At 44.9% G+C, this 24198-nt stretch overlaps 1 protein-coding gene across 6 annotated transcripts in view; it reads right to left on the bottom strand.

Moving 5' to 3' along the window:
- Positions 1-4436: 4436 nt before the first annotated feature.
- cracd (capping protein inhibiting regulator of actin dynamics) overlaps positions 4437-24198 on the bottom strand; it is a 389395-nt gene continuing 369633 nt past the window's right edge. For all 6 annotated transcript variants that reach the window (XM_072496811.1, XM_072496816.1, XM_072496812.1 and 3 more), the window contains 2 exons: positions 14320-14485; positions 4437-12616 (listed from right to left, as the gene is read on the bottom strand). In XM_072496811.1, the coding sequence (XP_072352912.1) occupies positions 12456-12616; positions 14320-14485 (327 nt within the window). In that variant the 3' untranslated portion in view covers positions 4437-12455. The remainder of the gene's footprint in view (positions 12617-14319; positions 14486-24198) is intronic.

Here is a 24198-nt window from a genome sequence, read left to right as displayed (position 1 = left end):
ACCTGCCACAAATGAATTCCAAATTGTTCCGGAGAATCGCACCCTTGGACTTGTTAATTTTCATCTGGGAGAAAGCCATCTCACAGACATATGTCGAACCAAAGTGGGCCTTCACCTTTAGTGCATAGTATGTCAGAAGAGAGTACTTCTCTCTGTCTACAAGTCCCCAAAATTCTTTGTCCCTTGACCTATCTTTCAACTGTATGTCATTTTTAAGGTGTTGCTTTCCATGTCAAGTCCACTGCTTTGTTCAAACACCTGCTGCAATTTTGCTGTCAGTTCTCCAAAGCCCACTTGAAAAAAGGATTTGAGACAAACATAGTGATTGATTCCATCTTGTCTAACTCCTGAAATTGCCAATTGAGTTCCTTTTCCAATTTGTTCAGTGTCTTGTTATGCTCTAGGCGCAGCATAAGCGGCTTCCTTGTGGTGCACTTGACAAAGGAAGGTTCAGACGTGGAGATAACTTCAACACGTTTATTAAACTATTTACACTTCTACTTGGGTTCACCACTACTGTTAATCCTTCTATAGCTACCCTGACTAACCAGTCTGCTACAATCCACGTGGTGGGTGTAATATTGAATCAACCCTGTGTCTCTACTCACTGACTGTCTCCACTGGAAAGAGGAAGATCATGTATGTTGTGTCCTTTATATATGGGTCGGTGTAATGCCCTCCTGTGGTCGTGTCACCTCTGTGTGTATCGTGAATGCCCATTGGTCGTGTCCATCTACCTGTTCTATTGGTTGAGTGTCTGTGTGTCTCTGGTGCGCCCTCTAGTGTCTAGGTAGTCTACATGTATTTACCTTAACCCCTTGTGTCTTTACAGTGATGCATATCACCACATTCAGAAGCTCCCAGAATTTGTTTTGATGGAACCCTTTCGGTTTGACCTGTTGTTGGATTTTCTCCAGATTTGGAAAGTGCGCAGTAATTTTGTTCTTTAACTGAGAGGACCAGTTTCAACTTGAACACATTCACTGCATTGATCATGCGTGATGAGGCTCAGTCCCTCCCCTGCAGTTCCTGATTCAGCTCATTCAATTATGCATTTATGTCCTTAAGAAACGGCAAGTCTAGCAACCATGCATTCTCTGACAGCTCTTTGTACACCTCACTTCTTGATTTAAGTAAGGTGGCAATTTCAGGGAGCAGATCTAAAAATCTCTGGAGGAATTTTCTGTGACTTAATCACCTCACATCTGCATGAAGGATTGGTTCACCGTTGGTGGCATCAAACTCATCGAGTAACAATTTGAGCGAGCGATTGTTGCAGAGCTCTTGTATGAATTGAGTTGACAAATGTTTTCTTTTTTAAAAAAAATTTAAAGTACCCAATTGATTTTTTTTTACAATTAAGGGGCAATTTAGCGTGGCCAATCGAACTACCCTGCACATCTTTGGGTTGTGGGGATGAGACCCGTGTATTGAGTTGACAATCCTCACAACAGCCCTCATTACCTGAGAAAAGTCAATAGCCTTGCTCGCTAGCACGTGTTGGTGGATAACAGGGTGGGAATCGGCAAAGGAGGGGAATTCAGGATAATTTCTGCAAAATGCAACAAAGCCTGCATTGACACCCAGCATTGACAGTGCATCATCAGTTGTGATTGAAACCGATTTCTTGATTGGAATGTTTTTCTCAGTCATTTACCTTTTGAATTTGTTGTAGACATCCTTGCCTCTTGTCCTCTCTCTGATGGCAGAAGAGCGAGAAAGTCCTCCTTTGTTGTCGAGTCTTTGTTTTCGTTTGCATGGCATTCAATCAGCTGGGCCGTATCGGGCATGTCTACTGATTGATCAAACTGCAGTGAGAAACATTCACAGCCTGATAAGTCTTGGTGTATTTGCTGAGACACGTGTTCAGATCAGTCACTTTCAAACTCAGGGTTGCAACCCATGGGCGAGAGTCGGGAGGTTCGCGGAGCAATCGGTCATGGCATTTCCAATCGCGGGAAGAAGTGCCCAACGGCTGTGGCCTCCTTTTAAAAAGGCCAGCCATGACTAGCTTTTAAGAATGCCGGCTGTCCCGTGCATGTGTGTCCCCTCAACGGTGCGCAGGCCCAGAGCCCAGCGAGGCAGATCGCTGCCTCCTGATAGCGTGCTGACCCAGGAGCAGATTCTTTTTAAAAGTCGATGGATCCAGAAGCAGCGGCAGAGAGCAGGTTATGTGCTCCGTACACTGACTTCTCGTGCTCTGGGCACGGGAGAGATTCTCCCATGTTGGAGCTGCCAGCAGTGCAGGTGTGAGCTCCAGGGCCTCTGGTGAACAACCCATTTAGAAGAAGCTGAAATCATGAACAAAGCAGTATTTCTTGAGGTATGGGTTTATTAATTACGCAAATGCAAACCAGGATGCAAGGCTCATGTGTGTTATAGGCAGGGAAGTACTGGCAAATTAAAGATTAAAACCCTCAAAACGTCAAAGGAATTTGAAGACTAAGCATGGGGAGTTTGAGGACAAACCTCTTGATGTTTTTTCAAAGGATGCAGTGAGAACTTAAATCATCAGCTGAAGTCCTTATCAGAAATGTAACATTGAATGATATGCAAGTGAGGTCATGAGGACCAAGAAGGCTCAACTGTCACATTAAAGGGCTAAATCGCTGGCTTTGAAAGCAGACCAAGGCAGGCCAGCAGCACGGTTCAATTCCCGTAACAGCCTCCCCGAACAGGCGCCGGAATGTGGCGACTAGGGGCTTTTCACAGTAACTTCATTTGAAGCCTACTTGTGACAATAAGCGATTTTCATTTCAACGGTAAGTGAAAATGGTGGGTAGCGAAGTTCGGCATCATGGCTCACAACGTTTGGGTGGAGTGGGTCTCAAAGGTCAGTCGACATGAGTCACTAAGGTTGGTGCCGTGGGTCCCAAAAAATGGCCGGTTGGTAAAATGGGTCCCAGGAAAAACGTTTGAAAAACACTTTCAAAGATTCCACCTTCTGGCTACTGCTAAAGCGCCAAGCTCTTGATGGCTGTCATAATTTCTTCTTTGTTTTTCAAGTCTTTGAACAGTAACCATCATTTGCCGACGTTGACTAGTTTCTTATGTTTCGCCAGCAGATGGCTAATGCGAAAAGATGCCTCTTTGTTAGCCTTGCCTTTAGCCACAGGTTTTGAGAAGCATGACTTTTGATCTTTCAAAATTCCTTTACCTCCCCAAATCTCCTCATCTGAATCATGCTGCTTAAAAAGAAATCTTCATGAAATTTTCCATGCATTGCCTTGTGATGCCGTTCTCTTTACCTCTTTTACTAAAGGCTACACTTTGGTGACAAATGGTCTTAGCTTTGACATTCGGACATAGAAATTTGTTTCCCATTCTTGGTGGAAATGGTAGGTTTTTTGCCCTCTTGGAGAACCTATGCTTTTCGCTCACCATTTTGTCTTCAACTAGCTTATTCCAGGTTTTGGCACCTCCGAGTCCCGCAGATTTATGGCGTCGTTCGGTTGGCAATGAGCTGATTTTCACGACATTACGAGAAATCCTAACTCTCATGCAATTTGCTGCGATTTGGCATGTAATGAGCTGATTCGCTCATCGTTACAAGAATCCTGAGTCTCAAGTAATTTGGCACGATTTGGCATGTAATGAGCTAATTCACTCATCATTACAAGAATCCTGAGTCTTGCGCAATTTGCCGTGATTTGGCATGTAATGAGCTGATTCGCTCATCATTACAAGAATCCTGAGTCTCGTGCAATTTGGCGAGGTTTGGCAGGCAACAACAATTGATTGTTCGAGACCCTGAGATCGTCCTGTCAATCGGCATCAACCTGTCGTTCGCGATCAACTATTTGCTGGCCTAACCCATCTAATCTTCAATGTTGACATATTTTGTTTCAAATACTAATTCTGGAAGTGAAGACCACAGCTTCACAACTTTTTGTGAGGAAGCTTTTCCTGCTCCCGTTTTAAATTTCCTGTATTTAATTGTCTAACTCGTGCCCCTTGTTCTTGACTCTTCCACTTATCTGAAATTAGAATACTTCTATCTACCCTGTCCCATCCTGTGCAATTTAATGAAAAAAGAAAAGCATGTAAATTGCAAATAAGAACCGTTTCAATCATCTCCTGCATATAGTGTACAAATGTAAAATTCAATAAAAATATTTATTTAAAAGAACTCCTATTATCTTGCTACATAATCTGAGAATGCAAAACTAACTGCATTTCAAAACTACCATGCCCCTTGATACAATAAAGGGGAAAATAGGTTTTAGCCTTGATCTATCACAGCATGAGCTACCCAGAATGTTTCACCATAATCTTCTTTAGATTTGTAAAATGAAGTGCAAGAGATTACGCAATGATGTGGCCACCTATTGTGTGTATACAGAAAACAAATCTGGAGTTATCCTGCACATCCTCTTTCAAAGAAGGAAAAAAACTATAGATCAATAAACCTTCCAGTCATACACCCAAGCATGTGATGCATTGGTTAATAAAAGGTATTTATTTATTACGTACAACACTTTTATCATTACACACTACAGGACCAAATGCAGTGTTGGAATCCAAAGTAATGTAAACCTAAAAAGAAAACACAATTAGAAACAATTGCACTTTGCAACACTTTAAAAAAATAAAATTAAACCAAGTTACAGTAACATTATAACATGAAACTTTTGGGTAAGAAATGAGAATAGTGATAGAAACAATTATTTTGACTTAAATGTCTCTCAGCAACTTATGTTTGAATGGTTACTGGAAATAATTTGTTTACAACTTGTATTTAAAAACAGTAAATGAAAATGTAAAATTACAAACACAATAAATATGTTCAGCAATGACAAAAGTTCTGTATTCCAAAAAAATTAAGAATTGTGCCCTTGAGTAAACATTTGATTATTTTATTCTATATTAAAATTAACTACACAGTGCTTGTTCCTTTCAGTGCTGAATAAATGGGAACTTCATATCATCAACAAATGTGATATAATTTGTAGGTGTAATGTAAAGCAACATCGTAATTGTACTTAATGTTTGTTAGTGCAAAGTATCTTGAGCAAACATTTAGACAATATACATCTATCATATTTCCATTTCAATCAGTATAAATTGCCACCCTAAATATAATTATTTACTGGAGTAATAGGGTCATTAAGTTTTCCGGTGCCAGGTTTGCCTGCATAGTATCAACACATGAATACAATCAGCACATTAATTGGTTGTCATATATTTAAACACATGACCCTCATCTTTTATATATTTCAGTGTATCTCAGGACAATACCAGTCAAATACATGAAATACTGCTATTGATGCAGCATTTACATTTGGACAACATTAAACTCTACCTGGAACATTAAGTTGGAATGTAATATGTTACCTTAAAAATGCAGTTCTTCAGGTGTGCTTCTGTAAGTAGTTTTGGGTAAACCAACCAAAATCCAGTTTTCAAATTTAATTCTCTTTACAATTTGCAACAAGCAAAATAATAATCTGCCCCCCTTTCTATTTAATATATATTTAAAATTCTATAATTAAAAATCCACAATGAATCACTTGTCGAGCGGGTTTCTCCGTCCCGCCGTGCCAGATCTCTGGTTCAGCACGCCGTCGGGATGCTCCGTTTCACCGGCTGGTCAATGGGGTTTCCCATTGTGGGGCAGCCCCACACCGTCGGAAAAACAGAGCATTTCGACGGCGGAGAATTCAGCCCATCAAGTACATGTGGAAAATGAGAAAAAAATGTTCCTTACAAATTAAAGGTTATTTAATGTATAAAATTTTGCTGAAATGTTTACAGCTTTCTTAGCAAGTGTGTGTGACACACCTCAACTGCAAATGTGTATTGTGAAAACCTGCATTGTTCATGAACTTAAACTGAAAATTACTTCCATGTTAATATACTGCACATTGTCCACAAGATTCTTACTTTACTGATCTTGTTTTAAGATTTATTTTGTTTGTATTTCCTTTAAGAAACATTATGTAACATTTTTCAGGGAACAAACCTATGTTACAAAAAATATACAATGCTTTCTTCTTAAATTTTGATTTTAGGGTAAGTAAATTTATGGGTTAACATATTTGCCCTATGTAAATAAAAACATTTTGTTTATTTACACTGAATGCTTTTCATGCCAATTTTAACATTTCATAATCCCAAGATTTAATAATCCAAGGGACAATTGTGCCCATTTTCAAACTAATTAGTTTAATTAAGATTGTTTTAGAGGCTGCTTAGAGATGGAGAAGGTATTGATACAGTGGAGATGGAAAGAAGTCTAAAATTTAGTCAAAGGCCTAGAACATTGGTAGTAGGGCATAAACCAGACAGCAATAAGAATCTAAAATTTCAAGTTTCAAAAAATGAACAACTGTTTGAAAAAAAATCAGTAAAGCATTTGTCGTGAGTTGGATAAAATGGCAAAAATAACTGGATGGTTAAAATCAGATAAAAACAAAACAAGGTGCAAATACCAAAATTAGAAAAAATGTTGTGATTTCAAGTATATACCTTTTGTTAGTAACAGACTGTGACACATAAAAAAGTCATAGATGTTTATAGCATGAAAACAGGCCCTTCGGCCTAGTTTGTCCATGCCGCCCAGTTTCTATCACTAAAATAATCCCACTTGCCTGCATTTGGCCCATATCCCTCTATACCCAACCTGCCTATGTAACTGTCTAACTGCTTTTTAAAAGACAAAATTGTACCCGCCTCTACCACTGCCTCTGGCAGCCCGTTCCAGATGCTCACCCCCTCTGTATGAAGAAATTGTCCCTCTGGTCTCTTTTGTATCTCTCGCCTCACACCTTAAACCTATGCCCTCTAGTTCTAGACTTCTCTACCTTCGGGAAAAGATGTTGACTACCTTATCTTTGCTCTCTATAAGATCACCCCTAATCACATCCCAGTTCTGACAAAGGGGTTGTAGCTTTGATTTCTGTCCAGCTTTTCTTTCTGAAACAGACAAACCTGACGTGTTTTCAGCATTTTCCATCCATAGTTACACATTAGGCCTTTCAGTCAGAATTTTACAAACTATGAACAACGATTAAAGTTCATTGTTTAACTCTATGCGAATTATAATTTCAGGAAAATGTAAATCAATGTAAATTAGGATGTTCAGTGTATAAAGGCGTGGATTATAAACTGACAAATTATAAAGACATTTTTACAGTCTTTTAGTGCTGATTGTGCGGTTCACACCCTTGTTTCTGTCCATGTGATACATTACATCCCTTGATAGTCATGTAGCCAGAGTATAAAATGTCAGAAACATGGAGAAAGTGAGTTTCTTTGTATTTTTCTACTGAAGTTCCAAATTTATTAACTTCTGATGGGAATCAAAAATGGAAAGAAGCAATGACAATTGTACTTCTGAAAAAGTCTTACGGTCCCTGAAACAGGTAGTGTAAAAATCACGAGACTGCTTGGAAGGACTTATAATGTAGATTTTTAAGAGATAATTGAATTGACTGATGAAAGCAACTTTACTTGAATTGAAAGACTCCATAACCTTATGAAAAACACTGCCTTTTGGTGGATAGTTTAATTATTGAACAAGCAGTCAATGATGACTCATAAAGATCATGAAGCTAAAATATTACCCAAGAGAGTTACTGTAGTTTTTGTTTCAGTGAATTGAAGGCTGCAATAGATTAGAACGGTTCACTTTTATCTAGACATGCTTCATAAAAGCTACAGTCTTTATATTGTGTCATTAATTTTTATTATGTCCTACAGCACTTAATACTCTTGTTTTATTATTTTTTACTTCCCAGGAAATATCAGCAAATCCCATAGAATATGTTGCTTACATCATTTATACAGTTAACAATCAAAATTAAGATAATCATGATTTGAATTTTATGTCAGAAATTGAAACTGAAAATCAGCAAAGTGGAATATTCTCAAATACGAACTAATAACCTCTATAGTTTCATGAAATGTAAAAACACCGTAATAAGCAATGTAGATAAATTGGCAACTTTAAAAAAAGTGCATATTGTTTAAATAATAATGGGTAGCTTCTTATACTGTACACCAGATCAGAGAACTGACAGGTTTAATCTGAATTCATTAGCCTGGATGATGTACAAGCAATGCTGCTGCTATTGCTGCCAGGTTCACTGATGATGTTTTTCTTTTTGCTGATGGTTATAAAAACATTAGAATTTGGACTAAAACAGTTGATTTTAATGCAGGCATGGTGAAAACCTGGCGTTCTGTTGTGTGTCAGGTCTAATTATTTATATGTCAGTTTAAGTCTTCAGTTACACAGACATCTCTCTTGTAATGTGACAAAATCAAGACGATGGCCCAAATCGTTCGGTCAGAGTCGGAACTTCTGCATCCGATGCTGATCAGATTAAAAAAACTACCCACTTACCTGGATACATTTAAAAAGACCTAACTTCTGATCCTTCGTGCAGAAGACCACCCTCTGCAGGAATCCATGCAGAGAACCAGCGCACAAGACATGCCCACTCTTTTATGGCACAAGCTGCCGTTAGGTAAGTTTAAATGTCCAGTATGAATGTTGGTGAATGAGTTAGTGGATCAATGAGTGAACAGGTAGGTGTGCCAGGTAAGTGGGTAGGGTGGCAGGTAGGTGAGGTAACAATGGGTCAGGTGATAGCGTGACACATCGTGTAGAGTGGCAGGTGGATGAGGTTGTATGGTGGCAGATAGGTGAAGTGGATGAGTGGGTAGGTCAGTTGTGGTGTAGTCGGGTCAGTTCAAGAGATTGAGGGATGAGTCTGGGGGCTCGGTGTTGGTGATTGGGGAGTCAGTTGTATAGTTACCCAGGAGTTAGACTAGGATTTCTTGCCCAACCGTTTTCTTCTAAATTTGGGTAAGTACCATGGAACTGTCCGAAATACCTAACTCTAACTCAGAGTTGGAGACTTTTTCAGAGGGTCCCGGGAAGTAGGGGAATTGCCCATCGAATGTTCAAACTTCCCGGATCATTCATACAGAGTCAGGACCTCTGGTGGTCCGGAGACGCATCGTGGGTTATATGTCCAGTGTCCAACAATCCAGAGATTGGAAGATCTGGGCCTGTTTTGAATAAAATCTACGGCAGTCCTTTATTTAGATCAAAGTAGGAAATTTGCTAGAAAGTGCGGAATTTTATTTAAGTTGAAGAACTGCCATAATATTCGACCCAATTGTTCAAAGTAACTCTTCTAAGTTCAAACCGGTAAACAGTTGAATAGCACTGTTGAATAGTTGTTTAAATAAAATTGAAATTATGATTGCACATTTAGACTACAAAACCTACTGGGAGCAGTTGTCCTTTTTATAGCCGCATTGCATCTTAAAAGGCGCCAGAGATCAACAGTATTTCAGACATTTGTAACTGTAGGTTTTCAATTGTGTGTTATTTTTCCTCGTGATGATACTATAATTTACACGCTGAATTTAAGCAGAAATGTAAGCTTAGCATATGGTTTTATGGATGTTGAATTTTAATCTACTTTGCCCATATATGGGCTTCAGCAAGTCCTAACCAATGATTGAGCGTTGGGAGAGAACAGGTAGGAATTGATATGATGCACCAAAATGGGTCAATGTCCAAATCTCCAAGTTAGTTGTATTCAGGTTAAGAAACTAATTTGTAGTTTAATTCTGCTCATCTATGAGATATTAATAGTAATGTGAGATATAAAGACAAAAAGCCCTGAAGCTGCTTCTTTTTCTTCTCAATGTTGAGAAAAGATCTTAAGCAGTAAATCCTGTTTCAATTTTGGTTATCATCCAGCTTAAAATATATCCGAAAAGTTCATTGATCTTCTGGTGGTAGCATTTTCTCAGTTAGAATGATAGAATTCCGACAGTGCCGAAGGAGGCCATTCGGCCCATCGAGTCAGCACTGACCCTCTGAAAGCACCCTACCTAGGCCCACACCCCCACCCTAGTCCGGTAACTGCACCTAACCTACACATGCTTGGACACAAAGGGGCAATTTAGCATAGCCAATCCACCTATCCTGCACATCTTTGGACTGTGGGAGGAAACTGGAGCCCCCAGAGGAAACCCACGCTGACACGGGGAAAATGTACAAACTCCACACAGTTATCCAGGCCAGAATTGAACCCGGGACCCTGGCGCTGCCACCACCAATTGGTGGAAATATTACAGATCTGACAATTTAGCAAACTGTTTATAAGTCAGGCATTTGCAATCTCTATTTGGTCTTGGCAAATTTGGAAAAGTGATGTGCACTGCTCCGAGGTCGGATTTTGAATGTTGCATGTATGATTGGGAGTTTTCAATCCTGTTGCTGTTTTTGTTTAAATTTATTTTTAAAATTTAAAGTATCCAATTCTTTTGTTTCTAATTAAGGGGTAATTTAGCATGGCCAATCTATCTACCCTGCACATCTTTAGGCCGTGGGGGTGAGACCCATGCAGACATGGTGAGAATGTGCAAACTCCACAAGGACAATGACCCGGGGCTGGGATTGAACCCGGATCCTCGGCGCTGTGAGGCAGCAGTGCTAGCCACTATGCCACCCTTCTGTTGCCGTTCTTTTTGTCGGCGTGAGTCAGCATTTTGGGGAGAAGGAACAGGAAAATGATGTGAAGAGACACGGAAAGGCAAACTAAAATGCCAACAAATATAAAATGATGTGTGGGAGAGAAAAAAGACAAATGTAGAGGAGTGTATAAAAGTGAAAAAAGGACAGACTTACAAATGAAGTTATTACTGGAAAGGTACAAAGATGGAGAGGAACTAATTGACAAGAACAAATAGGCCCGTTGAGGAAAGTATAATAGAAAATACAAATTAATAATGGAATAGGAGTCAAACTTGTAAGAATACCGAGATGCCAGAGAGGAGAGTAAGATACAGCACCAGAAAGCAGCAGAATAATATCCACAAAGCTGGGAGACGCAGCCACGGTGCAGAGAGGGAAAATTAGCTCAGATCTCAAGTTCAAAGACCATAGATATCTTGAAGAGGAACACATCAGCTACAATAGGATAATGAAAGGTGAATGAGGTGGACATATGGGGGTGAATTTCAATGGATGTTCTTCCATCAGCCTGCTTTAACTTCAGCAAAGTGCTGTGGAAATCCGGAAAAATAACATCAACTGCATTGGTGCCATTTTTCCAGCGTTTCCATGGTTCATCAACACACATTACAGGAGAAACCCAGCAGAAATTAATCTACTGTGCCTTTTTCTAATATTGTTCCTACACATGAGACTGTCCCACAGAGCAGGAGAAATAAAGCAGACCTTCAGACATTCTGATACAGATTAAAGTAAGGGGGCCACCACTGACTGATATGCAGAGGAATTCAGACAAGCATTTAATGCAGCAAATGCCATTTACTGTACAATCATATCTAAATTCTGCGCAACAAGAAAGATTTAAAAACCTTATATTTTTAATGAGAAGCGTGGGGGTAAGGTATAGAACTATTTTTCATTTCTACTTTAGGCTGGTTTAAATTTTGCCCTGGTATTTTAGACTTGTCTTCTGATCTATATTACTCTAAATCCTGTTTTAAACTTGATTGAATTAATCACCTATTTGAAACAAATAACCTTTCTTTATTGTTCTTGTTAGTATTGTTTTGGGGGAAAAAAATGTATATTTGTTCTAGAATCAGAGGCATGTACATCATGCCTAAAATCCGATCAAAAAATATAATTTAACTAAATGCTAAAATTAAACTCAAGTGTCATTTACAGTCAGGTTATGAAAATATTTTATTGAAGGACTTCAGGGCACCATTTAGATGCCTCTATAATACAAGTCAAAATTTGAGACATTCTCGAGCAAAGGGAGCACTCCTTCTCACAGGTTTCTTAGAATTTAAGTGCACAAGGAGGCCATTTGGCCCATCGAGTCTGCACCGGCCCTTGGAAAGGGCACCCTACCTAAGCCCACACCTCCACCCTATCCCCATAACCCAGTAACCCCACCTCACCTTTTTGGGACACCACAGGCAATTTAACATGGTCAATCCACCTAACCTGTGGGAGGAAACCGGAGCACCCGGAGGAAACCCACGCAGACACGGGGAGAACGTGCAGACTCCGCACAGACAGTGACCCAAGTGGGAATCGAACCTGGGACCCTGGCGCTGTGAAGCAACAGTGCTACCTACCACTGTGCTACCCTGCCACCCTAATTTTGTGCTACCGTGTCGCCCTTATTTTGATAATAAAATATGGTTTGAAGTGGTGGTAGCAGGAAGAAACAATACCCCATTCAGTTGAGAACTGGAGTAGTTAAATGTACGCAGTGACAATTGCTATTCATATATATTTCAAAACAATATTGGAAAGCTACAAGGAATGTGAATCAAATTTACACTTACAAGCTAATTGTTATTTGCATTCTTGACATACTGAGAAAGGTGATGAATGCAGCACATGCAGTGCTTTTTATGGTTTTAATCTATTTTGAAAAAAATACACTTTAGCACTTTTGTTCAGTGATAACTATGCAGGATATAGTGGCAGTTCCCATTTAGGTTCATTTAATTATCTGAGGACAGTCGCTCCAAGCTTTAGCTTTTCTCTTGGCAAGGGCAAGCCAGGCAGGTTCCACGGACATTGGTGCAGCATCGGGGGTTGAGAATCTCTTCGGTAATTCTTTTGCAGCTGGCGTTGAAGCCAAAGAGTCACAAATTTCAACTGTGCAAAGAGAATCAAGAGGAGATTGTACACAAAAATACCAAAAATGGATATTACTGAAGAGAAAAGTATAAGGAATAGGAAACAGAAGAATTTATTCTTATAACAAAACAAAACCATCTCTGTTATACAGACACTCAATGACCTGGCCTCAACTGCCTTCTGCGGCAATGAGTTCCACAGATTCACCACCCTCTGGCTGAAAAGATTCCTGCTCATCTCAGTTTTAAAGGATCATCCCTTCATAGAAATTTCATAGAATTCCTACAGTGCAGAAGGAAGCCATTCAGCCCATCGAGTCTGCACTGACCTGCTGAAAGAGAATCCTACCTAGGCCCAACCTTCCACCCTATCCCCGTAGCCCCACCAGGAGCATGGTCAATCCACCTAAAGTGCACATCTTTGGACAGTGGGAGGAAACCCACGCAGACACGGGGAGAATGTGCAAACCCCACACAGACAGTCACCCAAGGTGGGAATTGAACCCGGGCTCCTGACTCTGTGAGGCAGCAATCATACAATCATAGAATTTACAGTGCAGAAAGAGGCCATTCGGCCCATCGAGTCTGCACCGGCCCTGGGAAAGAGCACGCTATTTAAGCCCTTGCCTCAACCCTATCCCCGTAACGCAACCTAACCTTTTGACACTAAGGGGCAATTTAGCATGGCCAATCCACATAACCTGCACATCTTTGGACTGTGGGAGGAAACCCACGCTGACATGAGGGGAAAGTGCAAGCTCCACACAGACAGTGGAATTGAACCCGGGCCCCTGGTGCTGTGAGGCAGCAGTGCTAACCACTGTGCCACCGTGCTACCCACAACCGTGATTTTGGGCAGATGCCCGATTCTTCGCCCGATCACGATCCGCATTGTCGGCGTCGCGGGGCTGAGAATCCAGACCCTAATTTTTGAAATATTTGAGGTAACATTGAAAAAAAATGTTTTCAAATTCTGCCAGATTCTGTGGCTTGATAGCAGATAGGGGATTCTCCCGGATCAGCGAGGTGGCCAGACGCTGGCGTAAAAAACGGAGCGAACCACTCCAGTGTTGGACCGACCGGAAGTTGCGGAATTCTCTGCACTTCCGGGGGCTAGGCCGGCGGTGGAGGGGTTAGCGCCGCGCCGGCCGGCGGCGAAGGGACTGCGCAAGTTAGCGCATGCACAGAACCGCCGGCGTGGTTCGGCGCATGCGCAGACCAGCCGGCGTATTCTGGTGCAAGCGCAGGGGGGGTGTCATCTCCATGCCGGCCACGGTGGAGCCCGACGGGCCTGCGTGGAAGGAAGAAGTGGCCCCCGATCGCGGGCCAGGCCACCGTGGGGGCCCCCCCCCAGGGTTGGATCTCCCCGTGCCCCCCCCCCCCCCCCCCACCCGAGGACCGTACCAGCCAGCCTACCAGCCAAGTCCCGCCGTTTGGGACCATGTCCAATCCACGTCGGCGGGACTGGCCAGAAACCAATAACCGCTTGGCCCATCGGGGCCCGGCGGGGGGTCGGAGAATCCCGCCTATGTGTTTGGGGGACGTACAAATGAGTTTGAACAGGAACTTTGGAAACAAACACTTTTCAAAATGGACTCAATTTTGTGTGTAATTTATAGCATAACCACTGATTGCACCAAATGTGGAAGTTCTACCTCATAAACTGACAATAACTGCATAATAAATGGAAATATGAGCTCTCAAAACAATGATATCAAGTACCTGTGACAGAATTTGGAAGTGTGGCAGATTTTTTCAGGTGTTCACGGCGTTCCACTTTTGACATAATATTGCTCCCAATTTTCTTTTCCTCATCCTGACTGGATTTCTGCAGTGCGCTCATATAATGATTGCCTCCTTTATTGTCCATGGAGCTGGATACTATTGTCTGTAATGTAAAACAGATCAACATCAACAAGAAGCCGTCTCCATACTTTTTCACCAGTGCATTTTGCATTTTACAAGTTGATTTTCCGATTCGTTTGTTCCAACTACAAGATTATTGCCATCAAATTAAAAGTTAATCCTTTTATAGGAAAAGTTCAGTTGTGGGAAGAAGTCCAACTTAGGATATCCAGCTCTGGTTGGGTGTGTTCATGGAGGTTTCATCACATGACCTCCCACCTCATACCAACTGCCAATGGGGTGAGTTTTCCAGCCCACTGGAGTGTTGAAGGTGGGGTGTTTTTTTGGGGGGGGTCATCTGCCCTGCACCTGACCCCCCCACCCCCATATTATGGAGGGGTGGTATAAGGGCAAGAAACTTAGGTAGACAATTAACTGCCACTTAAGGGGTTCATACCACCTCCACCACAGTTTTCTGTTCTGTCAGGAACTGTCAGCTTTGACAACACAGGCTGCTGTCGGACATGAAGGGGATGCCTCCTTTGGGGGTTGGGGTGGGGGTGGAGGTCTCCTGTGCCCATTAGGGCCATCCCCACAAGATTGTTCCCCCTTGTCTCTCCCCCCAGCTCATTCTCTCCAACCCGACCCTTCCTCTCATCAGCCCATCTCACTGGGATCTCACAGCTGTGAGCTGTGCCTGCCCAAATCCCATCTTACCTGACATCTGGATGACATTTTCACTTGTTCCTTGGGACTGCTTGTAGACCCAGCAATGGCCACTACTGCCAGTAACCTAAGCTCCGTGGTGATCTCCTTTCCCAAACCAATTAAAAAACAGACTTTTTATGCCTTTTTACACTGATTGATTAATTTGATTGTCAATCAAACAGTCTTTTTTCTCCATCTCCATTATTAATAATTAATAAAGTGCAGAATTTTCCCCAAAATGGCAAAATGTCAGGTTCTGATTGATGAGCAGCATGTGAGAAACAGGCAGGTGTTCCATCTTCCAACACTTTGCCATTTTTTAGAAGGGGTGTGTGTTTTGCATTCATTTTGAGGGGTGAGACCTAAAGATGCCAAGAAGCCCTGCTCAAAAAACATCGCGCAGTGTTTTTTAAAGGGTGCCCCGATCTCAAAATTAAGTTAAAGAGGGAATGATTAGCCCTGCTGCCTCACGGCGCCGAGATCCCAGGTTCGATCCCGGCTCTGGGTCACTGTCTCTGTGGAGTTTGCACATTCTCCCCGTGTTTGAGTGGGTTTCGCCCCCACAACTCAAAGATGTGCAGGGTAGGTGGATTGGCCACGCCACATTGCCCCTTAATTGGAAAAAATGAATTGGGTACTGTAAAATTTTTAAAAAATAATTTGAAGACCAACCCCCCCCGGTACAGACACCAGGATCACCCCATCAATGATTGCCGGCATCAACCATATACCCTCCCCACCATTAGTATCACTGGGCCCTCCCAATGGATCTCCTTATAACCTGACCGCTGGCCCGCCCCCTTTGGGCCTCGTCCCTTGGCAGTGCCAGGGGGCAGTCCACATCACTGGCCACTGTGGGATACACTGACCTCGGAGCCCCCGGCAAGGTCATCACATCTGGTCTCCATTTTTGGAGACAAGGAATGATTCATGCTGGTGGGTGGGAACATCTGACGCCCCTGGAGATTTGGCGTTAAGCCGATTTGAATATTTAAATATATTAAAATGTATGGTAATCAGGTCCACGCCCTTGTTGGGCATGAATCTGATTATGTCAGCAGGGAGGGCCGGGGAAGATCGGGTTTGGAGTTTTTGCAAGTGCAAAACTCATTTTTGTCCTCTTGCAAGTTGTAGCGGCCAATACGGAATATGCGCCCGTGGAGAATGATCCCAGTAAATCGGGCCAAATTGTTTAAGAAAATGAAAAGTACACATTCTTTTTAATGCCCCTATGATTTTTCTCCTGTGCTGTTCACAGCAGTGTTTTAGAGATTAATCTTCAATTCCTGGAGACTCCTGGAGCATTGGTGACCCTCGACCATTTTGTAATTTACAAGTGACCGCCTGAAATGTCTATATTTTGATGTTGAAGCAAACATTACCTTACATGAATAAATTATCTTATACTGCTTCACACTATTTCAGAGAATTGTTACAGCGTGGAAGGCCATCTGACCAATCGTGTCTGCACTGGCTCTCCGAATGAGCAAGTGAGATGATAGTGACTGCCCTTGACATCAAGGCAGCATTTGAGTATGGCATCCAAGAGTCCAAGTTAATGAGAATCGGGAGGAAACTCTCTGCTGATTAAAGTCATACCTGGCACAAAGGAAGATGGTTGAGGTGGCTGGAGGTTAATCATCTCAGCTCCAGGACATCACTGCAGGAATTCCTCAGAGGAGTGTCCTCGGCCCAACCATCTTCAGCTGCTTCATCAATAACTTTCCTTCCATCATAAGGGTTGACACTACCCAGCACAAAGCAGCCAGCTTGATTGCTACCCCTTCCACAAATATTCAACCCCTCCACCACTACCACCAGGGCAACATGCTGGCACAGACGTTAACACTACTGTTTCACAGTACCAGGGTTCAATTCCAGCCTTGGGTGACTGTAGAGTTTGTACACTCTCTCCATGCCTGCGTGGGTTTCATCCGGGTGCTCTGGCTTCCTTCTACAGTCCAAAGATGTGCAAGTTAGGTAGATTGGCCATGATAAATTGTTCCTTAGTGTCCAAATGATTAGGCTGGGTTTCGAGGATAGGGGAGTGGGCCTAGGTAAGCTGCTCTTTTAGAGGGTCATGTGTCGAATGGCCTCCTTCTGCACTGTAGGAATTCTATGTGTACCATCTAGAAGATGCACTGCAGTCACTCACCAAGGTTGCTTAGACAGCACCTTTTAAACCCATGACCACTACCATCTAGAAGGACAAGGGGAGCAGATACCTGGCAACACCACCGCCTGGAAGTTCCCTTCCAAGTCACTCACCACCTTAACTTGGAAATATATCACTGTTCCTTCACTGTCGCTGGGTCAAAATCCTGTAACTCCCTCCCTCCCAGCACTATGGGTGTATCTACTCCTCAGGGATGGCAGCAGTTCATGCCCAAATGCAGCAATACCTGGACAACATTCAGGCTTGGGTTGACAAGTGACAAGTTACATTTATGCCACCCAAGTACCAGGCAATGATCATCTCCTACCAGTGATGATCTAACCACCGCCCCTTGACATTCAATGGCAGCACGGTAGTACGGTGGTTAGCACAATTGCTTCACAGCTTCAGGGTCCCAGGTTCGATTCCCGGCTTGGGTCACTGCCTCTGCGGAGTCTGCACGCTCTCCCCATGTCTGTGTGGGTTTCCTCCCACAGTCCAAAGATGTGCGGGTTAGGCGGATTGGCCGTGCTAAATTGCCCTTCGTGTCCAAAAAAGGTTTAAGTGGGGTTACTACGTTACGGAGATAGGGTGGAGGTGTGGGCTTGAGTAGGGTGCTCTTTCCAAGGGCCGGTGCAGACTCGATAGGCCAAATGGACTCCTTCTGCACTGTAAGTTCTATGATTCTATGATTATCATTGCTGAATCCCCCACAATCAACATCCTGGGAGTTACCATTGATTAGAAACTAAACTAGACAAGCCATATTAATACTGTGGCTACAGAGCAGGTCAAAGGCTAGGAATCCTATGGTGGATAATTCACCTCCTCACCCCCAAAGCCTGTCCACCATCTACTTTAAAAAAAACTATATATTTTATTCAAGATTTTTGGCCAAACATAACAGTACGTAGTGTTTCTTTTACACAACAATAAAGCAATATAAATAAGTGGCCAGTTTTAAACAAATAAATAAATAATATATAAACAAAAACAAAAACAAAACTGAATGGCAACTGCCTTGTCCAAAATAAATACTCTCCAAAAATACAATCCAACAATCCAATATACAATTACCTATAACAAATACCTATACATATTATACATATACAATAACATCTCTGAGAGTCCGTTCGATTCCTCCCCCCCCCCCCCCCTCCCCCCTGGGTTGCTGCTGTTGTCTACTTCTTTTCCATTCTCTCTATCTTTCTGTGAGGTAATCGACGAACGGTTGCCACCGCCTGGTGAACCCCTGAGCCGAACCCCTTAACACGAACTTAATCCGTTCTAACTTTATAAACCCTGCCATGTCGTTTATCCAGGTCTCCACACCCGGGGGTTTGGCTTCCTTCCACATTAACAATATCCTGCGCCGGGCTACTAGGGACGCAAAGGCCAATACGTCAGCCTCTCTCGCTTCCTGCACTCCCGGCTCTTCTGCAACCCCAAATATAGCCAACCCCCAGCTTGGTTCGACCCGGACCCCCTGTAGTGCCGGACATGACCAAAACATGTGGGTGTGATTCGCTGGGCCTCTCAAGCATCTCGCACACCTATCCTCTACCCCAAAAAATTTACTGAGCCGTGCTCCAGTCATATGCGCCCTGTGTAACACCTTAAATTGTATCAGGCTTAGCCTGGCACACGAGGACGATGAGTTTACCCTACGTAGGGCATCAGCCCACAGCCCCTCCTCAATCTCCTCCCCCAGTTCTTCTTCCCATTTCCCTTTCAGCTCATCTACCATGATCTCCCCCTCGTCCCTCATTTCCCTGTATATGTCTGACACCTTACCATCCCCCACCCATGTCTCTGAGATCACTCTATCCTGCACCTCCTGCGTCGGGAGCTGCGGGAATTCCCTCACCTGTTGCCTCGCAAAAGCCCTCAATTGCATGTACCGAAATGCATTCCCTTGGGGCAACCCATATTTTTCCGTCAGCGCTCCCAGACTCGCAAACGTCCCATCTACAAACAGATCTCTCAGTTGTACTACCCCAGCTCTTTGCCATGCTCCAAATCCCCCATCCATTCTCCCCGGAACGAACCTATGATTGTTTCTTATCGGGGACCGCACCGAAGCTCCCGCCCTTCCCCTATGCCGTCTCCACTGCCCCCAAATTTTCAATGTAGCCACCACCACCGGGCTTGTGGTGTATTTCTTTGGTGAGAACGGCAACGGCGCCGTCACCATTGCTTGTAGGCTAGTCCCCCTGCAGGACGTCCTCTCCAATCTCTTCCACGCCGCTCCCTCCCCTTCTCCCATCCACTTACACACCATTGAAACATTGGCGGCCCAGTAGTACTCACTTAGGCTCGGTAGTGCCAGCCCCCCACTGTCCCTACTACGCTGCAAGAATCCCCTCCTCACTCTCGGGGTCTTCCCAGCCCACACAAAACTCATAATACTCTTCTCGATTCTTTTGAAAAAAGCCTTCGTGATCACCACCGGGAGGCTCTGAAACACAAAAAGGAATCTCGGGAGGACCAGCATTTTAACCGCCTGCACCCTACCTGCCAATGACAGGGACACCATGTCCCATCTCTTAAAGTCCTCCTCCATCTGTTCCACCAACCGCGTTAAATTAAACCTGTGTAATGTACCCCAATTCTTGGCTATCTGGATCCCCAAGTACCGGAAGTCCCTTGTTACCTTCTTCAACGGTAAATCCTCTATCTCTCTGCTCTGCTCCCCTGGATGCACAACAAACAACTCACTTTTCCCCATGTTCAGTTTATACCCTGAAAAATCCCCAAACTCCCCAAGTATCCGCATTATCTCTGGCATCCCCTCCACCGGGTCCGCCACATATAGCAACAAATCATCCGCATACAGAGATATCCGGTGTTCTTCTCCCCCCCTGAGTACTCCCCTCCACTTCCTGGAACCCCTCAATGCTATGGCCAGGGGTTCAATCGCCAGTGCAAACAATAACGGGGACAGAGGACATCCCTGCCTCGTCCCTCTATGGAGCCGAAAATAGTCAGACCCCCGTCCATTCGTGACCACGTTCGCCATCGGGGCCCTATACAGCAACTGTACCCAACTGATATACCCATCCCCAAAACCAAATCTCCTCAGCACCTCCCACAAATAATCCCACTCCACTCTATCAAATGCTTTCTCGGCATCCATCGCCACCACTCTCTCCGCTTCCCCCTCTGGTGGGGGCATCATCATTACCCCTAGAAGCCTCCGTATATTTGTATTCAGCTGTCTCCCCTTCACAAACCCAGTTTGGTCCTCATGAACCACCCCCGGGACACAATCCTCTATCCTCATTGCCATTACCTTGGCCAGAATCTTAGCGTCCACATTCAGAAGGGAAATGGGCTTGTAGGACCCGCATTGCAGCGGGTCTTTTTCCTTCTTTAGGAGGAGCGATATCATTGCCTCTGACATAGTCGGGGGCAGCTGCCCCCTTTCCCTCGCCTCATTAAAGGTTCTAATCAGTAGCGGGGTCAGCAAGTCCATATGTTTCCTATAGAATTCAACTGGGAATCCGTCTGGTCCCGGGGCCTTCCCCGCCTTCATGCTCCCAATCCCTTTCACCACTTCCTCCGTCTCAATCTGTGCTCCCAGTCCCACCCTCTCCTGCTCCTCCACCTTAGGAAATTCCAGTTGATCCAGAAAGCACATCATTCTCTCCTTCCCATCCGGAGGCTGAGCTTCATATAATGTTTCGTAAAATGCCTTGAACACTCCATTCACTCTCTCCGCTCCCCGCTCCATCTCTCCCTCCTCATCTCTCACCCCCCCTATCTCCCTCGCTGCTCCCCTTTTCCTCAGTTGGTGGGCCAGCAACCTGCTCGCCTTCTCCCCATATTCGTACTGTACACCCTGTGCCTTCCTCCATTGTGCCTCTGCATTACCCGTAGTCAACTAGTCCAATTCTACATGTAGCCTTTGCCTTTCCCTGTACAGTCCCTCCTCCGGTGCCTCCGCGTATTGTCTGTCCACCCTCAGAAGTTCTTTCAACAACGTCTCCCTTTCCCTACCCTCCTGCTTTCCTTTATGTGCCCTAATAGATATCAGCTCCCCTCTAACCACTGCCTTCAGCGCCTCCCAGACCACTCCCACCTGTACCTCCCCATTATCATTGAGTTCCAAGTACCTTTCAATACACCCCCTCACCCTTAAACACACACCCTCATCTGCCAATAATCCCATGTCCATTCTCCAGGGTGGACGCTGTTGTTTTTCTTCCCCTATCTCCAGGTCCACCCAATGTGGAGCATGATCCGAAATGGCTATAGCCGTGTACTCCGTCCCCGTCACCTTTGGGATCAGTGCCCTTCCCAAAACAAAAAAATCTATTTGTGAATAAACTTTGTGGACATAGGAGAAAAACGAAAACTCCTTACTCCTAGGTCTACTAAATCTCCAGATGTCTACTCCTCCATCTGCTCCATAAGGTCCTTAAGCACCATAGCTGCAGCCAGCCTCCTTCCGGTCCTGGACCTCGATCTGTCCAGCCCTGGGTTCAGCACCGTATTAAAATCTCCACCCATTACCAACTTCCCCACTTCTAGGTCCGGGATTCGTCCTAACATACGCCTCATCAAGTTGGCATCATCCCAGTTCGGGGCATACACGTTCACTAATACCACCGCCTCCCCTTGCAATTTGCCACTCACCATCACGTATCTGCCCCCACTATCCGCCACTATAGTCTTTGCCTCAAACATTACCCGCTTCCCCACTAGTATGGCCACCCCCATGTTTTTTGCGTCTAGCCCCGAATGAAACACCTGCCCCACCCATCCTTTGCGTAGTCTGACCTGGTCTATCAGCTTCAGATGCGTCTCCTGAAGCATAACCACCTCTGCCTTAAGTTTCTTTAGGTGTGCGAGTACCCGGGCCCTCTTAATCGACCCGTTCAGCCCTCTCACATTCCACGTGATCAACCGGGTTGGGGGGCTCTTTACCCCCCCCCCCCTTGATGACTAGCCATCTCCTTTTTCAATCCAGCTCCTCACCTGGTTCCCACGTAGCCGTATCTCCCCCAAGCGGCGCCCCCCCGCCCCGACCCCCCCCCCATACTAGCTCCCCCTTCTCCTCAGCAGCAGCAGCAACCCAGTTAACCCCCACACCCCCCCCCCCGCTAGATCCCAAACTACCGTAATTGCACCCCCCATGTTGCTCCCAGAAGTCAGCAAACTCTGGCCGACCTCGGCTTCCCCCCCGTGACCTCGGCTCACACTGTGCGAGGCCCCCTCCTTCCTGCTTCCATGTTCCCGCCGTGATTACCATAGCGCGGGAACAAAGCCGCGCTTCCCTTTTGGCCCCGCCCCCAATGGCCGGCGCCCTCAGCTCCTCATCCTCCCTCCCCCCCCTCCCCCACGACATGGGGAAGAGAGAAAAGTTACAGGGTCGCAGGATTAACAACTTGGGAAGTCATCTCTTCCCTCTTTTCCCCCCTTCATCCCACATATTCACCCCCCCCCACTTTGTCCCAAACGTTCTTCTTATGACCCGCTCACTCCAGTTTCTCCTAGACAATAAATGTCCACGCCTCATCTGCCGTTTCGAAGTAGTGGTGTTTCCCTTGATGTGTGACCCACAGTCTTGCCGGTTGCAGCATTCCAAATTCAATCTTCCGTTTGTGCAGCACCACCTTGGCCCGATTAAAGCTTGCCCTCCTTCTCGCCACCTCCGCACTCCAATCTTGATATACGCGGATCACCGCGTTCTCCCACCTACTGCTCCGAGTTTTCTTTGCCCATCTGAGGACCATCTCTCTGTCCTTATATCGGAGAAATCTCACCACTATGGCTCGAGGAATTTCTCCAGCCCTCGTTCTTCGCGCCATAACTCGATAGGCTCCCTCCACCTCCAGCGGACCCGTCGGGGCCTCCGATCCCATTAACGAGTGCAGCATCGTGCTCACATATGCCCCGATGTCCGACCCTTCTACACCTTCGGGAAGACCAAGAATCCTTAAATTCTTCCTCCTCGCATTATTCTCCAGCACCTCCAGCCTTTCAACACACCGTTTGTGTTGTGCCTAGTGCATCTCCGTTTTCACCACCAGGCCCTGTATGTCGTCCTCATTCTCAGCAGCCTTTGCCTTCACGACCCGAAGCTCCTGTTCCTGGGTCTTTTGCTCCTCCTTTAGCCCCTCAATCGCTTGTAATATCGGGGCCAACAGCTCCTTCTTCATCTCCTTTTTGAGTTCTTCCACGCAACGCCGCAGGAACTCTTGTTGGTCAGGGCCCCATATTAAACTGCCTCCTTCCGACGCCATCTTGCTTTGTGCCTGCCTTCCTGGCCGCTGCTCTAGAGGATCCACCGCAATCCGGCCACTTTCCTCTCTTTTTTTCATCCGTGTCCAGGGGGAATTCCCTTCTGGTTTACCGCACAGTGTTTTTTGCCGTTAAAATTGCCGTTGGGGCTCCTATCAAGAGCCCAAAAGTCCGTTCCACCGGGAGCTGCCGAAACGTGCGACCTAGCTGGTCATCGCCGCACCCGGAAGTCCTGTCCACCATCTACAAGGCACAAGTCAGGTGTGTAATGGAATACTCTCCACTTGCCTGGATGAGTGCAACTCCAACAACACTCAGGAAGCTTGACACCATCCAGAACAAAGCAGCCAGCTTAATTGCTCCCCCTTCCACAAACATTCAAACCCACCACCACGCCGAACAGTGGCAGCCATATGTACCATCCACAAGACGCAGTGCATGAAGCCACCAATGTTCTTTAGGCAGCACCTTCCAAACCCATGCCTTCTAAAGGGACAAAAGCAGCAGATACCTGCAAACGGCACCACCTGGGGGTTCCCCTCCACGTCACTCACCACCCAACTCAGAAATATATCGCCGTCCCTTCACTGTCGTTGGGACAACATCCTGGAACTCCCTCCCTAACAGCACAGTGGGTGCACCTACAT

The sequence above is a fragment of the Scyliorhinus torazame genome, chromosome 3 (assembly GCF_047496885.1).
Source record: "Scyliorhinus torazame isolate Kashiwa2021f chromosome 3, sScyTor2.1, whole genome shotgun sequence".
Classification (NCBI taxonomy): Eukaryota; Metazoa; Chordata; class Chondrichthyes; order Carcharhiniformes; family Scyliorhinidae; genus Scyliorhinus; species Scyliorhinus torazame.
The sequence above is the reverse complement of the archived record's forward strand: the minus strand, read 5'-3'. Positions and strand labels throughout refer to the sequence as shown.